The 20,695-nt window shown below is 44.8% G+C and overlaps 1 protein-coding gene across 5 annotated transcripts in view; it reads left to right on the plus strand.

Moving 5' to 3' along the window:
- RPS6KA2 (ribosomal protein S6 kinase A2) overlaps nt 1-20,695 on the plus strand; it is a 463,478-nt gene that overhangs the window by 338,199 nt on the left and 104,584 nt on the right. For all 5 annotated transcript variants that reach the window (XM_050949056.1, XM_050949058.1, XM_050949059.1 and 2 more), the window contains 2 exons: nt 17,384-17,421; nt 18,312-18,454. In XM_050949056.1, the coding sequence (XP_050805013.1) occupies nt 17,384-17,421; nt 18,312-18,454 (181 nt within the window). The remainder of the gene's footprint in view (nt 1-17,383; nt 17,422-18,311; nt 18,455-20,695) is intronic.

The following is a 20,695-nucleotide window of genomic DNA, read 5'->3' on the forward strand; positions in this document are numbered from 1 at the left end:
TGAGAGAGGCTCCCTCGGGGGCTCCCAAGGGAAGGGACCCTGGAGGAGGGGTGGTGTTACCTTCCGGTGTTGCCACGGTGTCCCCAGCCAGCACCACAGAATGGGAGTCGTCAGGGAGCAAGGCAGAAGGCTCGTCATTGGTGCCCCCGTTCCTGCTCTTCCTGGGGGGTCTCCGAATCTAAAGGATGTAACAGGGCCCGAGCCTTCCTCTTTCCCCGCTTCTCCTGCACTAAGGACCAGTCCTCCATGGCATCATCCAGGGGCTGGCTAACAGGGGTCGGGTCGGGGGGCAAGGGTAATGGCTCAGGGACTCGGGGAGGCAATGATGAGGTAGCAAGAATGAGGGAGGATTCCCCCTAAGGCGAGCCCTCTCCCATGCCTGGCGGCATTTCCGCCGCACTCTCCTCCACAGCGGTGGACCGAGAAAGAGGAGGGGCAGCTTCGGGTGCTGGGCAGCCAGGGGTGATCGGCGGTGACAGGGCCGGCGCCTTGCCAGGGCTTGGGGGTGCCGGACACTCCTCAGGGCCAAGGGGCAGTCCCTGCAGACGTGTCCCATCACCCGGCAGAGGTAGCACTGGGCCTCCCCCGTCGAATAATGCACCCGGTAGTGGGCTCCCGGGTAGGGGACCAGAAAGGACCCCTCAAGCACCTCTCCGCCACGTGCTGCCAGCGGCAGTTGAAGTTGCACTTGCCGGCAGAACGAGAGGACGTGACGGAGGGCTGGGTCCTTGCAGCCCAACGGGAGAGGGCTGATGATGGAGATGGGGTGCCCCAGGGCAGAAAGGGCGGGCAGCAGGGCGGCATTGGGCAGGAAGGGAGGGACAGAGGTCAGGACCAAACAGACCCCCAGGTCTTCCAACGACTCCAGGGTGACGAACACGCCCCCCACTGCCAGGCCCATCTCTACTGCCTCCTGGGTGGCGGCGTTTGATGCCAGGAAGAAGACTATCCTCCCGTACATTTTGGAGGCCGCCATGATGGCCGTGGGCTCCACCACCCTCGCCAACGTCCGCACATAGGTCTCCACGTGGGGCGAGGTGGGCACCAGGAGGCAACGGACGCCGTGCTTCCTGGTCAAGGTGGGGAAGGAGCCCCGGCCGCTATAGATGGTAGCAGAAGCGGCAGTTGGAGGAGCAGCGGCAGGCGGGGGGGGGCCGCCGCCACCTGGGCATATGCCTTGGGGGCCGGGGGAGGGACACTCTTGGAGCTGGTGGAGGGAGCAGCAAGGAGGGGTGCCGTGGCCAGTAGCAGGGCTGCAGCAGCGTGGGCAGTCTTTGCCATGGAGGGCCTGGCCTTTTTAGCGGGGCCCTTACCCTTCTTCCCACCCCGACCTTTCGCACCGGCTTGGGGGGCTCCCCCCAAATCGGAAGGGGCGAGGGACGTGGCAGCAGCAGAGGTCTCCCCGGTACTCGCCGCCGCCGGTGCCTCAGCGGGGGCGGTGGCAGGTGGACTGGCAGCGGCGGTCGAGGTAGAGGCCTGGGGAATGGACACGGGGGCAGGTGGAGGAGGGGCGGTGGGAGCATCGCAAGGGGTCTTCGCCATCGTGTCCCCCGCCATAACGAGAGCGGATAGGGGGACAAACGGTGAGGGGAGGGGAGGGAGAGGAGGCGACCACCCCTCCCCGCTAGGCTGCAGGCAGGGGAGGAGGGCGCCAAAAAGGGAAGGCTAAAGGGGCATGGGGAGCAACCAAGGACCTTGGGGGCGAGAGGGTGTCAGGTCACCGACTCAGAGGGGATTCCGGCTCCTCTAGTCGCACCAGGGGATATAGGGGGCCAACGGCATAGGGGAGTGCAGTGAACAAGGGCAAACTCAAATGGGGGAAGGGCACAAGCGCATAGGAGGAGGCATGGGCGCACGAGGGAAGGGACCAATCAGGGCTGGGGGATCACGGGGGGGGGAAGGGCGAGCTGGGAATTGGATGGAGAGACCATGGGGCTAGCTGCAGGGCTGGGGCAGGACTATCAGGGCCACAGAGGGAAACAGGTGGGACGGACAAATGTGGCAAAGGAAAGGGGGTCAGTCCAGGGAGTGGGGTGAGGTGGTGCGCCCATGGGCACTTGTGCAAAAGTCAATGCTTGGCTGCTGCTGCTGCAGGCCCAAATGATGGAAGTGGGCGTAGTGAGCCAGGCGAGCAGTTCAGTCCCAGAGGCAGGAGTCTGAAGCAGAAGGAAAACTGCCAGCAGGGGTAGTGGAGGGGGGCAACAATGGTGGTGGGGGCGAAGGGGAACACGGATGGATTGGGGGCAGGCTCCACGCCACACCCCCGGCGTCCTAACAGACACAGTCCAAACCCCCACCACAAGAGCACAGTTCAAAAAAGACAGTCCAGTAAAGCCCCCTCCACAGCGGTCCTCACGTGGTCTTCCAGCAGCAGGTGGTCCTCTTCTCCTCCTCCTCCTCGGGGCTCCAACAGCTCTCCAGCAACAGCCACAGTAGTCCCAGCAGCTCCAGGTGGTGGTGGTCTGGTGTCCAGGCAGGAGGGACCCCGCTCAGATGGTTTCCTCAGCAACAAGAGCTAGGGCCCCTCACTCCCCTTCTTCTCTGGGATGCAGGCTAGCAGCCTTCCTCCCCCCGCAACCCGGGGCTGTAGGTGGAGCAACAGCAGCAGTTGGGGGAGGAGGTGAAGAGATCAGCAGCCAGCCAACTAGAGGGTAGCAGAGAAGCAGGGATGGAAGTGGTACTTTCTGGCCCAGCTAAGGGAGCAGCAGCAGCAGCAAGGGACTAGTGCTCAGCAGGAACAGCAGCAGCAGCCCTCTCCCTCCTTCCCTCTGCAGCAGAGGAATCGATGGGAGATCTACTGGCCACTGAAGAAGCATGTTTCTGTTCTCTGAGTGACCAGAGCAGGAGCTGCACTAGGGTAATCAGGAACCTGCTAGAACTAATCAGCCAGTCTGCCTTAATTGAAACACCTGCAACCAATCAAGGCAGGCTAATCAGGGCACCTGGGTTTAAAAAGGAGCTGACTGCAGTCAAGGAGGGGAGAGCCAGAGGAGAGGAAGTGTGTGAGAGGAGCTGGGAGCAAGAGGTGCAAGGAGCTGAGAGTGAAAGGCTGTGCTGCTGGAGAATTGAGGAGTACAAGGGTTATCAGACACCAGGAGGAAGGTCCTGTGGTGAGGATAAAGAAGGTGTTTGGAGAAGGCCATGGGGAAGTAGCCCAGGGAATTGTAGCTGCCATGCAGCTGTTACAGGAGGCACTGTAGACAGCTGCAATCCACAGGGCCTGGGCTGGAATCTGGAGTCTCAGAGGGCAGGCCCAGGTTCTCCCCAAAACCTCCCAACTCCTGATCAGACATAGGAGAAGTTGACCTAGACTGTGGGGAAGATCACTGAGGTGAGCAAACTCTGCCAATAAGTACAGGACCCACCAAGGTAGAGAAGCAACTTTGTCACACATTTTAATGCAGATCAGATTTTGACCCTAAAGTGCTTTTCTCAATTTAAACAATAAATTGTCCTTAATCCTGCTGGCTTACAAATTATTCAGTGATGTTAGCTAAACTTTGCCAAGAGTAAGTTTACTACTAGTGTTTTTTTAAAATATTTTATTTACTACTGAAATAAAGAAAATGACACCCATAGTGAGATGACTGGGAGTCTGTTGATATTTTTTCTTGTTGCTCTGTTCCAGTTGACTTGTGGTTAGCATACACTGTTCTATGCCAATTTTAATAAAATGTGCTTCAACCTTTAAAAGTTATGAACCTCTTTAATGATGGAGGAGGGATAGCTCAGTGGTTTGAGCATTGGCCTGCTAAACCCAGGGTTATGAGTTCAATCCTTGAGGGGGCCACTCTAGAGATCAGGGGCAAAATCAGTACTTGGTCCTGCTAGTGAAGGCAGGGGGCTGGACTCAATAACCCTTCAGTTCTAGGAGATAGGTATATCTCCATTTTTTAAAAAAGAAATATTCCAGTTTGTTTAAAGGAGATTACAGTGTAGTACAGAAACAGAGCCAGTCTGACTATCCTTTATGCTTCCATACTCTAAGAACATAGCAATGTTCTTTCCCTTCATGCCATGCAATTTAAATAAATGCAATTATTTCTTTAGAGTGGTGTGTAGTCAGTTTCGTACTTCTGAAGGAAAGAAGAGGGTCAAGAATATTGGAAGTTGGATTTTGTAGGAGTGAGGAGTTGAGGGCAGGAAGGTTGTTTATCCACAAATATGATACAAATTACGTAACCTTCAAATTCAGTTTCATGTATATATTGCAGTCATTTTGACAAACCAGTAGATAATGACATGACTGAAGCTATCTGTCATTTACTCAAAAGACCATTTCACAAATTACTAAAACTTCCAGTCATTTTTGGTTAAATGAAAATAAGAACCCCAGAAATTTATCAAATGCAGAAAGTCACCCACTGAATTAAACATCTAAAGGAATAAATGTATCACTTTATTACCAAATATAAAAGAACATCTGTCATCAGTAACAAGTGCCATATGTTTTTGTATCTCTATCTGCCAGCAACCCTTTTGATTTTATTTTGTTTTGATGCTTAGTTGATTCATGTTTGCTAGGCAATCACATACTGCATTCATGAGCACCATAGAAAAGCTAATAAATAAATAAAATAGTGTTTGTGATCTTTGATTCTGATTGCTTTAAGTGAGAATCATGCTAGTGTGCTCTACTTGATCATATTGTTTCTTGTGTTGAGGAATGGCACATTCTCCACTGCCTGTTGCTTTAGACCAACCTGTGAAGTGCTGGCTGAATCACTACTAGAAAATAATCCTAATACAAACTCATTTAAAAAGCTGAGTTAAGGTGCAGTTAAATTTGTAGGCACATGAGAGTGAAGTTTTGTTTAACAAACAAAAAAGTTAGAAATACAAGAAAGTCAGAGTTAATGGTAAAGTGACCACAAAAATGAGAACAGGCTCATTAGTCCCCTTAAAAGCCAAATCAGGCTGACTGTGGAACTAATAGGCCTCCAAAGATGAAATAAACTGAACCGGTTTTAGCAGTGTTGGGAGCTATAATGTAGAGAGCCCACTAGCTGCTAATGCTGTTATTCATCCTCATGTCACCTAATCCTGCTTATAGTAAACCTAGTCAACATGGTGCTCAAAATAATCGTATTGGTAGCCCATTTACACTAGGGCTCCCACTGTGCAAACATTAGTGGAGCTGAACCTGTTTGTTAGGCCCTCTGTTGTCTTTATAGTACTATCCAGTCAAAAAGCTGATGTACAAATACATCTCAGGTTATGGCTACACTTGACATTTCAAAGCGCTGCGCAGCGCTGCCGCGGCAGCACTTTGAAGTGTGAGTGTGGTCGGAGCGCCAGCGCTGGGAGAGAGCTCTCCCAGCGCTGCCTTTAAACCACATCCCTTATGGGTGTAGCTTGCAGCACTGGGAGCCGCGCTTCCAGTGCTGCGGCACTGATTACACTGAGGCTTTACAGGGCTGTATCTTGCAGCGCTCAGGGGGGTGTTTTTTCACACCCCTGAGCGCAAAAGTTGCAGCGCTGTAAAGCGCCAGTGTAGGCATGGCCTCAGAATTGCACCCTCAAAAGAGCAAATTTAAAAGATCATTAGTAAGGTTGCAAAGTCAAGTATTCAAAAGTTAGGAAATGCAAGAATTAAGATTCCCTAGGCAACCTTTATTCAACCCCCTTGTATTATAATACAGTTTTTATTTACATATCACATATTATTTTTCCATAGGACCTCTCCCTCATTCAGTGCAGTCACTCCACTCTGTTTTTCTCTCCAGCTTCCAGTCTTCTTGCACAGCTAGTCGAAATTTAATTCCATGGCTCCCAGTCTCCCCCCAGCTTTCTCCCCTTTTCCCCCACCTCCCAGGTTCCTTGTCACAATCTACTCCTCCCACAGGTCTGGCTCATATCTCCTCAGGTCACCTTTGCATATGAATAAAGCAACTTCCTCCTCCCTGGTGCCTGGGCCCAGCCATAGGGCTGGGATGTCACTGATAGCATAGGAGTGCTAGGCTCTCTTCTCTCCGCTCAGGTGCCTAGAACCTGCACAACCCACAGCGACCCAGAACTACAATTTTAGGGAAGGTCCTGCTCAGTCCCAGACCATGCTCAGTGCAGATGGAATCTTCTGGGAATGTAGCTGTTAAAATTCTGGACATGTTCAAGCTGTGATTTTTTTTTAAAGGCATGTAACTTGGGCAAACTTGGGCAGATTCTCATGGAGATGGCAAAATGAACATCCCTGATACAAAGGCCACCCCCTTTCAAGTGCTTGCTCCAAAGCATGGGGATGCTAGACCTTTTTACACACAAAAAGTTGCTTTAATTTTTTAACAGGAGCAAAACAACACATTTTTTCCTACCCTCATTCTTGTAAATTGCTGAACTGTTTTGGATGAACTTTTGATCTCCCCCACCACCACCCCAAAAAAATTCAACCTGAGGCAGACACCTAGCATGGAAAATTTTAGCCCAAACACTTCCAAGTTTGACAAAGATTATAAATAACTGGAAACAGAGTCTTACAAAGGGATGTCAGCAACTTTAATAATAGGCAGTGCTACCAATTCAGTCTTTTATAAATCACTCAGAAAACCTAGTAAATAAAAGCTGTACAAGGGAATCCTTCTGATCACATTGGTGTAGCTAAGGGCTTGTCTGCACACAAATGTTGGTACTGCTTTAACTATACCAGCATAGTTAAAATGGTACAACCCCATATGTGTGGACACAATTATACTGGTATAAAGGTGCTTTATACACCTCTACCCTGATATAATGCTGTCATGGTGTAAATCCCCACTCTGAACCTTAGAGTCCAAAAGATGGGGTACCAGCATGAATTCCTCTAAGCTTAATTACCAGCTTAGATCCTGTAGTGCTGCCACCAACCAGGACTTGGAGTGCTTGGTACACTCTGGTCCCCCCAAAACCTTCCCTGGGGACCCTAAGACCCAGACCCTCTGGATCTTAACACAAGGAAAGTAAACCCTTTCCCCCACCGTTACCTCTCCCAGGCTTTCCCTCCCTGTGTTACCCTGGAAGATCACTGTGATTCAAACTCCTTGAATCTAAAAACAGAGAGGAGTGCACCTTGCCCCCTCCTCTTTCCCCCTCCCCAAGAGGTAATACAGATTCAACCTCCGTGAATCTAAAACAGAGGGATTCCACCTTCCTCCCTTCCCTTCTCTCTCCCTGTCTCCCACCAATTCCCTGGTAAGTACAGACTCAATTCCCTTGAGCCTCAACAAGGAGGAAAAATCAATCAGGTCTTAAAAAAGAAAAAGCTTTTAATAAAAGAAAGAAAAAAGTAAAAGTTGTCTCTGTAATTTAGATAGTAAATATTACAGGGTCTTTCAGCTTATAGACACTAGAGAGAAGCCTTCCCCGCAGCACAAATACAAATTAAAATCCTTCCAGCAAAATACACATTTGCAAATAAAGAAAACAATCAAAAAGACTAAACCACCCTTCTACTTGTACTTACTATGTGAACAGAAAATTAGAGAGCCTGTAGGTATGCCTGGTCACTCTCAGAACCCAGAGAGAACAACAGACAAACAAACAACACAAAACAAAGACTTCCTTCCACTGAGATTTGAAAGTATCTTGTCTTCTGGTTGGTCTTCTGGTCAGGTGGTCCAGGTTCACTGCTTGTAACCCTTTACAGGTAAAAGAGACATTAACCCTTAACTATCTGTTTATGACAAATGTTGTCCTTGGGAGCCAAAAAATCTTACCACATTATAGGTGAAACCGCTTTATATTGAACTGGCTTTGATCCGCCGGAGTGTGCAGCTCCACCCCCCGGAGCACTGCTTTACCATGTTATATCAGGTCGTATTATATCAGGGTAGAGGTGTACTAGTATGGCTGTTCCCGTATGAGAAGGGCTTTGTCTATACCAGCTCTTTTGTCAACAAAACTTCTGTCGGTCAAGGGTGTGAAAAAACACTCCCCTGACCAACATAAGTTTTGCTGACAAAAGCACTGGTGTGAACCGCTCTATGGCTGCAGGAGAGGCTGTCCTGCCGACCTAGCTGACCCTACTCATTGGGGGTGGTTTAACTATGGTGGCAGGAGAGCTCTCTCCTGCCAGCAAAGAGCAGTTACACAGGGGACCTTAGAGCGGCACAGCTGTGCCATTATAAGGTCCATAGTATAGATATAGCCTTATATATCTTTATACCAGTATAACTATGTTCACATTAGGAGCTGTACTGGTATAAGTATATAGGTAAACAGATCACACTCCTAACCTAAATAGTTATACCAGTACAATAACTGTGTGTAGACCAGACCTAGCAGAGGATGGCATGAATGCTTGTGATTTCATCAGAACTTTAAAAAGCCATGTTGGCTGATCTGATCCAAAACATTAAAGAAAAAGAGACAAGTTAGAAAAGAATAGTTAATTGTTAGAAAGATTTTATATGTAAGCTACATTAGGAGATATTTATCTTTCGAAATGTTATTTCTGAGTTGTCTTTTTTGACATAAACTTGGTTCAAACCACATGTGAGAGTGCTGAATGCATCTAATATTTCAGAAATAATCAAGCAAAACTGTAATACAGATACCAGCAGCATCATATCTCTCTGAGGATCCCCTTGCAAAGCGCTGAAATATAGTGCTGAATACAACATTGGCTTGATGGTTTACATCTTTTAAGGTGATGATTTACTAGTAAGTATTAGTTTCAACTGTAAATATCTGGAATATTTTTTTAACTTTCCATCCTTGCTATCAATAAAGAATTACTGGATACCATTTTTAGAAACTGTTAAGATGGTCACACTTTAAAACTTTCTATTTTGCCTTAGATTACCAGATAATATTACCTTTAATATTAGCAGTGTTCCCTTTGCTGAGTTAGTGTTATTAACCATCTAGGACAATTGACAAGTTTTTAAGTGCAACCTCTGCACACCAGGAAATGTTGTGATGCTGAGAACTAGAGGATCTAATCTAAATAGCCAAAAATTTGTCTTTCTGGCTCAACTTTTATTTGCCAAAAATGCTTCTTTCTTCAAGTTTGCTTACCATTTAATTCTGACTTTTACATTAAGAAATACTTTTCTGCATGAGTGATCGCATTGTTTTCAATGAGACTACTCATGTAATAAGGTAATTGCCCAGTCTCATTGAAACCAATGGGATTATTTGTGTAGTAAAGTATGATTAAATGTAAGAATGGCAGAATCGAGCCCTTAAATGCAGCCATTAAATACCAGAAAAACATGCACAGTTTGTGAAACCCATACATGAACATGTATGCTTGTATTGATGGTGTGGTTAAAGTAGTATGAGGATTTGGGAGAGTAGCTCTACTTCCTACCAAGAAGTCATAGGGTATGGCTACACTTGAAATTTCAAAGCGCTGCCGCGGCTCTCCCAGCACTGCACGTAAACCACATCCCTTATGGGTGTAGCTTGCAGCGCTGGGAGCCGCGCTCCCAGCGCTGCGGCACTGAATACACTGAGGCTTTACAGTGCTGATCTTGCAGTGCTCAGGGGGGTGTTTTTTCACACCCCTGAGCGCAAAAGTTGCAGCGCTGTAAAGTGCCAGTGTAGCCAAAGGTAATTTTTTTCCTTTTGTGGTGCAAAGGACCAAATTCATATTTGATGTGACTCTGTTGTAATTCTTCATTGTCTGCACTGGAGTTACATAACAAATGAATTTGGATGAAGAATCTGGAATGCTGAGATTGGGCGACATGATACAAATTTTGTACAACAATAAACACAATACAATGTGATATCCTAAATTTGTGAGTGTCTCCTTGTTTTCTGAAGATGTTTTGATCTCTGGAACTGTGAGGAACTTTCATAACAAAACCTGCAACCAAATGAAACTCAAATAGTGTTTCAGATTTTCTTAGCAACCAGAACATCTGGCCAAGTTTGCAGAAAAGCATGAAATCTAGGTTATATTTCATGAAAGCCTGACCTAAGTATGGAGCAAATCTGACCAAAATCATGAAAACCTTGAATAGTTCCACATGATTTTGGTGCCAGGCCAAATTTGGTAGTTTTCGCTGAGTTTGATTCTTCATTCAGGCTTGTTTGAACCTAAAGCTCAGAGTGAAGCCTAGAAGACATGGATCAGAACTAAAAACAGATTCAGAAATTGCTAGTGTCTCAGACAGAATCATTTTAGTATTGATTTGAGATGTACAGTAATGTCACTATCCAATGGGGATGATTTTTTGTGTTTAAGATTCAGCCATGGACTTCAGCTGTCGGTTGTAATCCCAGCTCTGCCACAAACATCCTGTGTGACCTTGGGCATGTCACTCTACTGTCCCTGTCTTAGTTTCCCTATCTGTAAAATGGAGATTAATGTACTTCCCTGCCTCAGTGCCTGATCCAGTGAAGGGCAATAGACGTTGGTTCAGGCTGTCAACGATTAAATTCATTGTTTGTGTTTTAAGATCTTAAAATTGAAATTACTAGAGAAGTGAAAATGATTATTATTTATTACTAATTGTGAAATATAGAATGTGAAGAGCCATAGTTTTACACAGACACTTTCTAACCTTACACTGAAAAAATAATTATGCATGAGCTGAATATAGAGAAGTTCTATCTTAGGGTTTTGTGATACCATCGGCGTCCTCAGTGGAATTATAACCTAGTATAACTTGCTTATCTGTTCTTCCTCTTCCGTTGTTATAATTTCAAACCATTGAATTGGAAGAAAGTTTTTTTTTTTCCCCATGCCTGAATCATATTAACCGTGTCTGATTTCCTTATTTTTTTTCTCTCTCTGAAAATGAAAGTAGTCTAGTTCAGGTTTGTGCATCTCATATGCAGTAGCTGAAATAGTTGTGATTGTCACAATAGCGCTTTCGGTTAATGATACTGTAGAGTAAAAAGGAACTGTAAAAAGAATAAACATAAAGAGACAAGACAGGAAGAATGATCGAAGAAGAGCTATGTTTCCACAATTACTGATGAAGTTTACTAAATGCCAGTCGTTTCAGTGAGGATAATTAGTGGTGGATACAGTGGCTGCTTCACTAATCTTAAATTGATTCATTGCAATAATGAGCATGTTTTTCCCCTCAAATTGATAGCTCATTTTCGTTTTTTCCCTCCAATGTAATTTGTGGTTCATAAATATGGAGTTCTGTATATTTTATACATTCTAAGGGGACAAATTACACTGTGTGCACACATGCATCCATCCACACACTCCCTCCCCATTTTGTCCTTGGGCAAATGTAAGCTGCAGGTGTAAGTGACAAAAGTGTAAGCTTGCCTAAGGACAAAAATACTGTAGCACTCAGTGGAGTTTGTAGCATGCTAAATACAAAGAAAATGTAGCAGGAACGTTGAACTTGACTTATCCACTCAGTGGAGGTCTTAGTTCTCCACCACTCTCTATACAGTATATAGTGCTTTGATGTGTTTGTTCGTATTTATTAATGAATCCATGAGACTAAGGTAAGAAAGCCCACTGCATGTTTGTACACCCCTTTCACTCTTGGCAATACAGCTAGCCTGATTACCATTAGCTCCAGTCCATTGCTATGAAGTACTCAAGGAGGATGGGGATGTAGAATTCATGGTTCAGAAGTTAATGCTGCAAAAAGCAGCATACCTTTCCAGTGAGAAATAAACTATTTACAGTATGGATGATTATGGGGAGAATTCAGTGGATGCTTTGCAGCTCTGCGCGCTGCCTACCTGGCAATACCCCTAGAATTACTGCAATCTTAGGGCTTGTCTACATCAGAAAGTTGCAGCGCTGGTGAGGGAGTTACAGCGCTGCAACTTAGGAGGTGTACACATCTGCAGGGCACCACCAGCGCTGCAACTCCCTGTTTGCAGCGCTGGCCGTACTCCCGTTTTGTCTCGGGTGTAGAGGATCCAGCGCTGGTGATCCAGCGCTGGTAATCAAGTATAGTCACTTACCAGCGCTTTTCTTGACCTCCGTGGAATAAGCAGGTATCCCAGCATACCTGAGGAAGCCTCTGGTAATCAAGCTGGTCTCCTTCCCCGGCTTGCTCTCGCGTTCCCCGAACCCCGAGCAAGCAGGTCTCCTTCCCTGAGGTTTGCTGGGTGGTTCCGGGAAGGCGAGAGCAAACCGGGGAAGGAGACCAGCTTCGCCGCGGTTTGCTCTCGCGTTCCGCGAACCACCCTGCAAACCGCAGGGAAGGAGACCTGCTTGCTCGGGGGTTCGGCGAACGCGAGAGCAAACCGGGGAAGGAGACCAGCTTCGCCGCGGTTTGCTCTCGCGTTCCGCGAACCACGCTGCAAACCGCAGGGAAGGAGACCTGCTTGTTCGGGGAACGCGAGAGCAAACCGCGGCGAAGCTGGTCTCCTTCCCCGGTTTGCTCTCGCCTTCCCCAAAACCCCTTGAAGCCGCCCAACAGCGCTGCAGTGTGGCCACATCTAACACCACTTGCAGCGCTGGTTGCTGTAAGTGTGGCCACTCTGCAGCGCTGGCCCTATACAGCTGTACTAATACAGCTGTAACAACCAGCGCTGCAAAATTTTAGATGTAGACATGGCCTTACATTGTTACCACAGAAGCCTTCCCCTCGGTTTGAGAGTGAAGAAGAGTCATCATTGTGGGCCCTTCTAGACTTCCAGGGCCAAAACTGTGTGATTACCATGTTTGCTCCTGTTGCCCCTTTTTGACCTGATTGGCTAATCAAAGTTCAGGGCTGTGTGGATGTTCCAGGTGGGAGCAGAAATTGATAGTAGCCAGGTATTTGTTTGACGCAATCTTGTTTCTTTACAAGGAATGTACAAAGTCCTGTGTCTCTGAATGCAGAAGGAATCAAGAACAAAAAGAATCAGCTCCTTAGCTTACCAGCCCCCCAAGCCTCTTTAGCCAACATTTGGGCCAAAAGCTCTTTCTATAGCATTTTCCAGAGTCACACTATGCTCACAGGCTCCTGCTTGCCTTTTTCTTGCTTCCTTTCCTCTGCCCCTCTCTCTGTTCTGGTCTGTGACCTCAGTAGCTGTGTGTTCTCTCACACTCCCAGGAATACCTACCCAAAACAAGTCTCAACAAACCCACTCCTGGGCGGGTTCACACATGCCTTTTGTCTTAGGTGGGGCATATGTTTGCAGTGATGGTAACTGAAGGGTAGTTCACACCTATCAACCTGAGAAGGGAGGGTTAGCCCAACCCACAACAAGGTTTCACACCCAGCTCCTGACACTGGCCTCCAAACCACATGGGTCACAGGAGCCTAAAATTCTATTATCTCCCTCAGTGTAATCCTCTGGTGGAGGGAAGAGTATCACTGGTGCATATTTAAACATGCCTGTTACATGGCTAGTGCTTAAAAATCATGCTTCCTCAGGAAGCTGGAAGGGAATGGAAAAGAAGAAGCTTTACTTATTGAGCAATAATAGTGACTCAGCTATCAGCCTTTGATGTTGAATTATACTCTATAATAATCTGTCCCCAACCTACAAATGCATTACAGACGATCATCTGTTTAATTATGTTTCAGTACAAAGACAACATTCTCTGCATCTATATACTAATGTATCAGTTTTGCTTCTGTTTTCTTTTAATTATATATATTATGATGATCTGAATGTCTGAGAGGATGGGAATATAAAGAGAGACAATGTGGTTGACTACTAACTTTACATATTTAATCTAATTGTTGATTAAAGGAGTGCTGACCACATTAGGGTTACAAAATGAATATCCTTACAAGTTACGAGTCACAATTCTGTTTCAACAGTCTTTCTTGTTTCCACAAAAACTAAAGGTGATTTTTGCTGGCTGCCTTCATGTTTCATGTCAGAATGCTTCTATGAAAACAGCAAATGTTAGCCTGGAGGAAATATATGAAAACACGAGGTTATAACTCCAAGGTTGCTTTTTTTTTTTGTATCTGTTACTAAAAAAAAATTCCTTATAATAGTGGGGAAAGTGAAAATGTTTCCCTGTTATCAAAATCACACTACTGATCAGGAGAATCTCTAGTTTTTCAACACAAATATTTTTGAATAGGGAAATATATCACGATCTCATAACGAGGAATCACTTCACATCACTGAAAAGAGAGCTGCCTTCAGTGTTGAAAATATATATTCAACCGTGCATAGAAACACTACAGAATAGTTTAGGGCCAGACGTAAAAAATTATGTCAGATCCAATTGGTATAGTAAGGACATTTAGATGGATTAAATGCAATTACCCATGTTGGAATTTGACCAAGAGATTAGTATTAACATCCCTACTGTTCTGAAAAGTGCAGTAGAATCTTTTTATGGACGACAAGCAGTCAGGAGATAAGAGCTAGATCTTCTTCAACACATGAATCAGCAATTAGATTAAATACTCCATATTACTGTTTTCATATGGTAAAAATAATTTATAAAGTGAACACCCTAAATAAATCCTTTGTGCAGCATACTCATTCAAGACACAGTGTTTATTTACTAAAAGAACAAGAGTCCTTGTGGCACCTTAGAGACTAACAAATTTATTTGGGCATAAGCTTTCATGGGCTACAGCTCACTTCATCGGATGCATGTAGTGGAAAATACAGTAGGAAGATATAGATATAGATATACATAGAACATGAAACAATGGGTGTTATCATACACACTATAAGGAGAGTGATCAGTTAAGGTGAGCTATTAGCAGCAGGAGAGAAAAAGAACTGTTTGTAGTGGTAATGAAAATAGCCCATTTCCAGCAATTGACAAGGAGATGTAAGGAACTGGGGTGGGGGGAAATAAGCATGGGGAAATAGTTTTACTTTGTGTAATGGCCCATCCACTGCCAGTCTTTATTCAAGCGTAGTTTGATGGTGTCCAGTTTGCAAATTCCAATTCAGCAATCTCTCGTTGGAGTCTGTTTTTGAAGTTTTTTTGTTGTAATATTGTGACTCTTAGGTCTGTAATCAAGTGGCCAGGGAGACTGAAGTGTTCTCCAACTGGTTTTCGAATGTTATAATTCTTGACGTCTGATTTGTGTCCATTTATTCTTTTACGTAGAGACTGTCTGTTTTGGCCAATGTATATGGTAGAGGGGCATTGCTGGTATATGATGACATATATCACATTGGTAGATGTGCAGGTGAATGAGCCCCTGATGGTGTGGCTGATGTCATTAGGTCCTATAATGGTATCCCCTGAATAGATATGTGGGCAGAGGTGGCAACAGGCTTTGTTGCAAGGATAGGTTCCTGGGTTAGTGTTTTTGTTGTGTGGTTCCTGGTGAGTATTTGCTTCAGGTTTGGGGGTTGTCTGTAAGCAAGGACTGGCCTGTCTCCCAAGATCTGTGGGAGTGATGGATCATCCTTCAGGATAGGTTGTAGATCCTTGATGATGTGCTGGAGAGGTTTTAGTTGGGGGGCTGAAGGTGACAGCTAGTGGCATTCTGTTACTTTCTTTATTGGGCCTGTCCTGTAGTAGATGACTTCTGGGTACTCTTCTGGCTCTGTCAAGCTGTTTCTTCACTGGGGAGGAGGGATAGCTTAGTGGTTTGAGCATTGGCCTGCTAAACACAGGGTTGTGAGTTCAGTCCTGGAGGGAGCCATTTAGGGATCTGGGGCAAAAATCTGTCTGGGGATTGGGCCTGCTTTGAGCAGGGGGTTGGACTAGATGACCTTCTAAGGTCCCTTCCAACCCTGATATTCTGTGATTCAGCAGGTGGGTACTGTAGTTGTAAGAACGCTTGATAGAGATCTTGTAGGTGTTTGTCCCTGTCTGAGAAGTTGGAGCAAATGGAATTGTATTGTAGAGCTTGGCTGTAGACAGTGGATCAAGTGGTGTGGTCCGAATGAAAGCTGGAGGCATGTAGGTAAGTATAACAGTCTGTAGGTTTCCAATATAGGGTGGTGTTTACATGGCCATCATTTATTAGTACTGTAGTGTCCAGGAAGTGAATCTCTTGTGTGGACTCGTCCAGGCTGAGGTTGATGGTGGGGTTGAAATCATGATGGAATTCCTCAAGGGCTTCTTTTCCATGGGTCCAGATGATGAAGATGTCATCAACATAGCGCAAGTAGAGTAGGGGTGTTAGGGGATGAGAATTGAGGAAGCGTTGTTCTCAGTCAGCCATAAAAATGTTGGCATACTGTGGGGCCATGCGGGTACCCATAGCAGTGCCGCTGATTTGAAGGTACACATTGTCCCCAAATGTGAAATAGTTATAGGTGAGGACAAAGTTGGGACAAATAATTCATTTGGATTTGTAGATATCCACAGTCTTGCTACCATGGTTATACTATGTTCCCTCACCAGTGAGGTCAGTCAGCCATCACCTTTCAATTTGTTATGCGTGCTGAGTTAAATTTAACTTTTGGAAAATAAAAATGTATTTACTTCTACTATTTAAAATCAAAAGACATCAAAAGAAACAATATTCATGGGCTAATTTAAGCTGATATAAGCACGGAAATTCAGCATAATTACTCACAGCATGACCAGATCATGGCCTCTGGAATTAAATTTCACTGAAAGGGACCTAGGAGATGAGAACTGCGTAATCCTCTCTTGTGGCTGTATTACCTTTTTCAGCAGGTTTCCCACGGGATGTTGGAGGGGACAACACTCCCTCCCTCCAACATCTCATTTCTGGGCCACTCCCTCATACTTTTCCATTCACTGAGTCCTGGATGTATAAGGGTGCTCCAACTGGTCCAAGGCAAGGTGTTGCCATGCAGTTGGTTCAACCTTCTGCATGTAGATCTAAGAGATATGACCTCATTCTTTTATTAACCTATCACATTGTGCCTATTGGTTCACAGGCCTAAATGACACTTAAAGCCTGTGTGATAAAATTAACTTCTCTTCTAAGATTGCTGCAACATTGAGCCATCCCGGGGAGTTGTGAACAGAATGGTAGCCTTAAATCTAACTTGCATCATTTGTTTGTTTGTTGTTTGACCCTTAATGATGATGATACACTGTAAAAATGTGTGTACCCCACTCTCAGAAAACCTCTGGTCTTCAAGAGTGGAAGAGTCCACTTATTTCTCCCTTTTAAGACTCTGTAGATCACTTTGCAACCAAAGAGTCTTGGGTTCTCTGTGCACCTTTCTCTCCTTTCCTTCAAGAGCAGTGAAAGCTCTGTGATTCTTGTTGCTGAAAGCAGACACCCTGCAGTCAACTCCTTTCTTTCAAACACTGGGTCTCTCAGGGCTCAGATCATGTGTTTGGGCAGTCCCAACCATACATTCAAGTCATGCAGTTGGCTGCCTTGGCATGTCAGTCAGGCTGATTATCCAGCCTGCACAGGCTGTTCATGTCTCAGGCACATAAGTATGTAGATCTTTTTGGGCTTCTGGGGATCTTTCTCTTCTCCGGAGTCTCTAACAAGGAGGCAGGCTACATGTATATTTAATTTGTACATATTTCCTCTCTTTCACCATTTTTTATTCTTTATTGTTAAATGTACTTTGTATCTTTAAAATCCTTCTTTGTTTTTTGCCTTTTCCCTTCCAGCATCCTCCTAGATGAAGAGGGTCACATTAAGATTACAGGTATGTAAAGAACAGCATCTGATCACTGAAACGTAATCTCTACAAGCCTGCCAATGCACTGCATTGGTTTCCATGCATCAAGCTGTGATCGTGGGTCAGTAGCTGGAACTAGGTAGCTAGAGAAAACCTAGGGGCTGAAGGAAGTGGGACTGATGTTTCAGTAGCTGACATTATTCCCCCTGGTCATTGCTGAGCCATTGGCCTGGTGTAGCATAAGGGCCCTGTGCATGCAGGAAGTACCATTTTTCAGATAAAATTGGGCTCCTGACTGTGGCTTCCAGCTCCAGACTTCTAACCTAAGAGTCCTTGCAACCACACACCCTTCTGGTATGGCTTCTACTCCAGATTAGACTGCAACCAAAAGATGCCTAGAATGGACATCCCTTTGTTGCCTTGGAGCTGCGTCATGGGCATCACTGCATGCTTGTCCACTTGTGATGATTAAAAATTCTGTGGTACTTTTTGCAAGAATTGGGTGTTAGCTCCAATGTCCTGTGGAAATTCCAGCTGGTGTAACTATATTCTGCTTATCGAAATTACCTCTGCCATCTCGGGGATGTATCTTCAGAAGTCTGTGGAAAAATGCATGTGCCCAACTTCAGGGTACAAATCTCTACATGCAAGCAGGAATTTTGCTCGCATATAGCCATGTGCAAATGTAACTTCCAACTTCTGAGTGTGTTTTGGTGCTTATGTGCACATAAACTGTGCATTACATGAGTGTGCACTTCTGTAAATATTTAACTCTCAATTGGATTCAGTATTCTGCATCTTTGTCGAAAGCTGTTGGGTTTCATTTGAATGAAAAATTATGTTTAAATGTGAGATAATGTTTATAATCATAAACCAAGATCTGACAAGAGTTCTGTCTATTTACAAAATATGTCTAGATTTTGGCCTGAGCAAGGAGGCCATTGACCATGACAAGAGAGCGTATTCGTTCTGTGGGACAATAGAGTACATGGCCCCAGAGGTGGTCAACCGGCGAGGACACACGCAAAGTGCAGACTGGTGGTCCTTTGGTGTGCTAATGGTAAGGATGAATTATGTTTCTTTTTTCATGCTTTTGGCAGCAGTCTGCATATTTCAGGCTAAGAAGGCTCACTTTCAGCAATTAATGGACTGGTAGTAAGGAGGACATAAATGGGTGATGATTGCTTTGATCGTTCACATGGCGTCAGCAGTAGGAAACTAAGTACTTCTGACATTATATGAGATGACATATGGCCACTAATTTCTCACTCCCTCATTCCAATTCTCTCATAAACTGGCTGTTATAATTGATTGTCATGAGTCATGATAACCTTATTCCAAAGAGATAGGCAGAACAAGTTTAGAAAAATACAGTCACCCCAGGAATAAACAGGATCACTGTTTTGTTATTTACTAGCTTGGTTCTTGAGTGGAAGCAGTTCCCCATGTGGGATATGTCCATAGGATATCCCTGACCTCTTAGAGAAACTTAGAGAAAAAGGGATCATTGATAATAATGTCTAGATCTTTGAAATGAAGGCTTCTGTCTTACTAGTAAACCTTCCAAGGTATTTTATTACATACTGTGATAAACTCAAGACAGACAGCTGCAAGGGAGGGGTAGGAATCAGTCCCAGAGGTGTAAAAGTCCCTCCTCCTTATCAACTGAGAGGCAACCACAGGTCAGTCAGGTTCAGCTGTGAAAGGGTTACCAAGGTAGCAAATTAGAATCAGCTGAGGGGGAGCTACCTGAGGTTAATTAGGATCAGCTGATTCCAACTTGGGGCTGCCTGAGACCTTTTTAAACCCTTCCCTGGGAAGAAGGAAGGGGGGGGAGTGGAGAGAGAAGGAGCCCTACTCCCAGAGCAGCAAAACAGACTCACCAGGAGGGGAGGCAGTACTCTCTCCCACAAGGGAGTAAGAATACGCTAAACAGGATGGGTGGAGATACAGGGAGCAGACTTCCCCTGTGCCCCAAGGGGGACCGCATTACCCAAGCCTGTCTCGCCAGGGCTGAAAGCAGCAGAGGCTGGGGAAACTGAGAAGGTGCCTTGCCACAATACTTATTTTTGGAGCATACTTTTCATGGTCTGCTTCCACTAAAGGAAAATTCATTATTATATATTTGCCAAATATGATGTCACTCTTTCTTCCTTTTATTAATTGTGTCTCCTTTGCATCATTATAGTGCTCATATTTTAATCTTTTTTTCTCCATTTCTTTCTCTCCCACTCCCCTCCTCGGTGACTTAATATATTGGAAAAGATAATGGAATACTGAAAGAGATGAAATAGAGATAATAAAATCATCTTAACTGTAAGCTGGTGCTTAAGCCTTTGAGTGCTGCTAGAGACACCTCACAGGGAAAAAAAGCTTTAATCACTTTAACCTTTTTTCCTTTTAGTAATTAATGGATTGAAGGAGTAAAAAGAGATTTCTATAAGCAAAAAGTATAGGAGGATATCTGCTGCTAGCATTTTCCTCTTTTTGTATCTCCTTATAAGGTATTTTCCTTGAACTGTAACCAACATACTCTGGTGGAGAAGCTGTTCTTAAGATAATTTAAGGATCAGAAGGAATGAAGTGATATTGAGATATTGGTTAGAATTTACCTCAAAGCAATTTGCAATGTCTTGTCAAATTCACGTGAACAAATATACTAGTTGGAGTCATATACATACCTTGATGGAAAATGTATGTAAGTGTATTATTCATATCCGAAATATTAATCAATTGGGTAAGAAATATGTTCCCTGCTGTAAGTTCTAGCAATGAGACCCATCACCCAACAGTAATACTCCCTTGTCTCCTTTTATACCATTTGGTTCAATTCATAATACACAGCAACAGCATAAAGAGGAAAAGAATTATACACTATTTGAAGAGCTTGTTCACTTAAGCCACAATGTAGGATCAAAGCACATAAAATGTAGATTCAAGGATCAAAATGGACTGGGTAAAAAGAGATCAAAGACTTGGCCCCAAAATAGAGATCTCTGAGATGGGTCAGTGGTTGCCAAGGGAATACTGTAATTCTATCTAAACAAGCTGTTCAAGCTCTAGTGTGTTGTTCCCACTTTATATAGTACTGTAAATGGATGTGGGCTTGTCTAGAGCAAAGCAGATTTTACAATGTGAGGGATTAATCTTCTGAGGTGCTGAGCACCCTCAGCAACCACTGACATCAATAGGAGGTGAGGGTAGCGAGGGGTGAGGAGAAGATGAGACGTGCAGCTTCAATTTGCACCAGGACCAGTTGGCTGAGACTGGAGAAGTTATGACCAGGTCCCCATCAGCCTCC

Source organism: Gopherus flavomarginatus, chromosome 4, assembly GCF_025201925.1.
Source record: "Gopherus flavomarginatus isolate rGopFla2 chromosome 4, rGopFla2.mat.asm, whole genome shotgun sequence".
In the NCBI taxonomy this organism is placed as follows: Eukaryota; Metazoa; Chordata; order Testudines; family Testudinidae; genus Gopherus; species Gopherus flavomarginatus.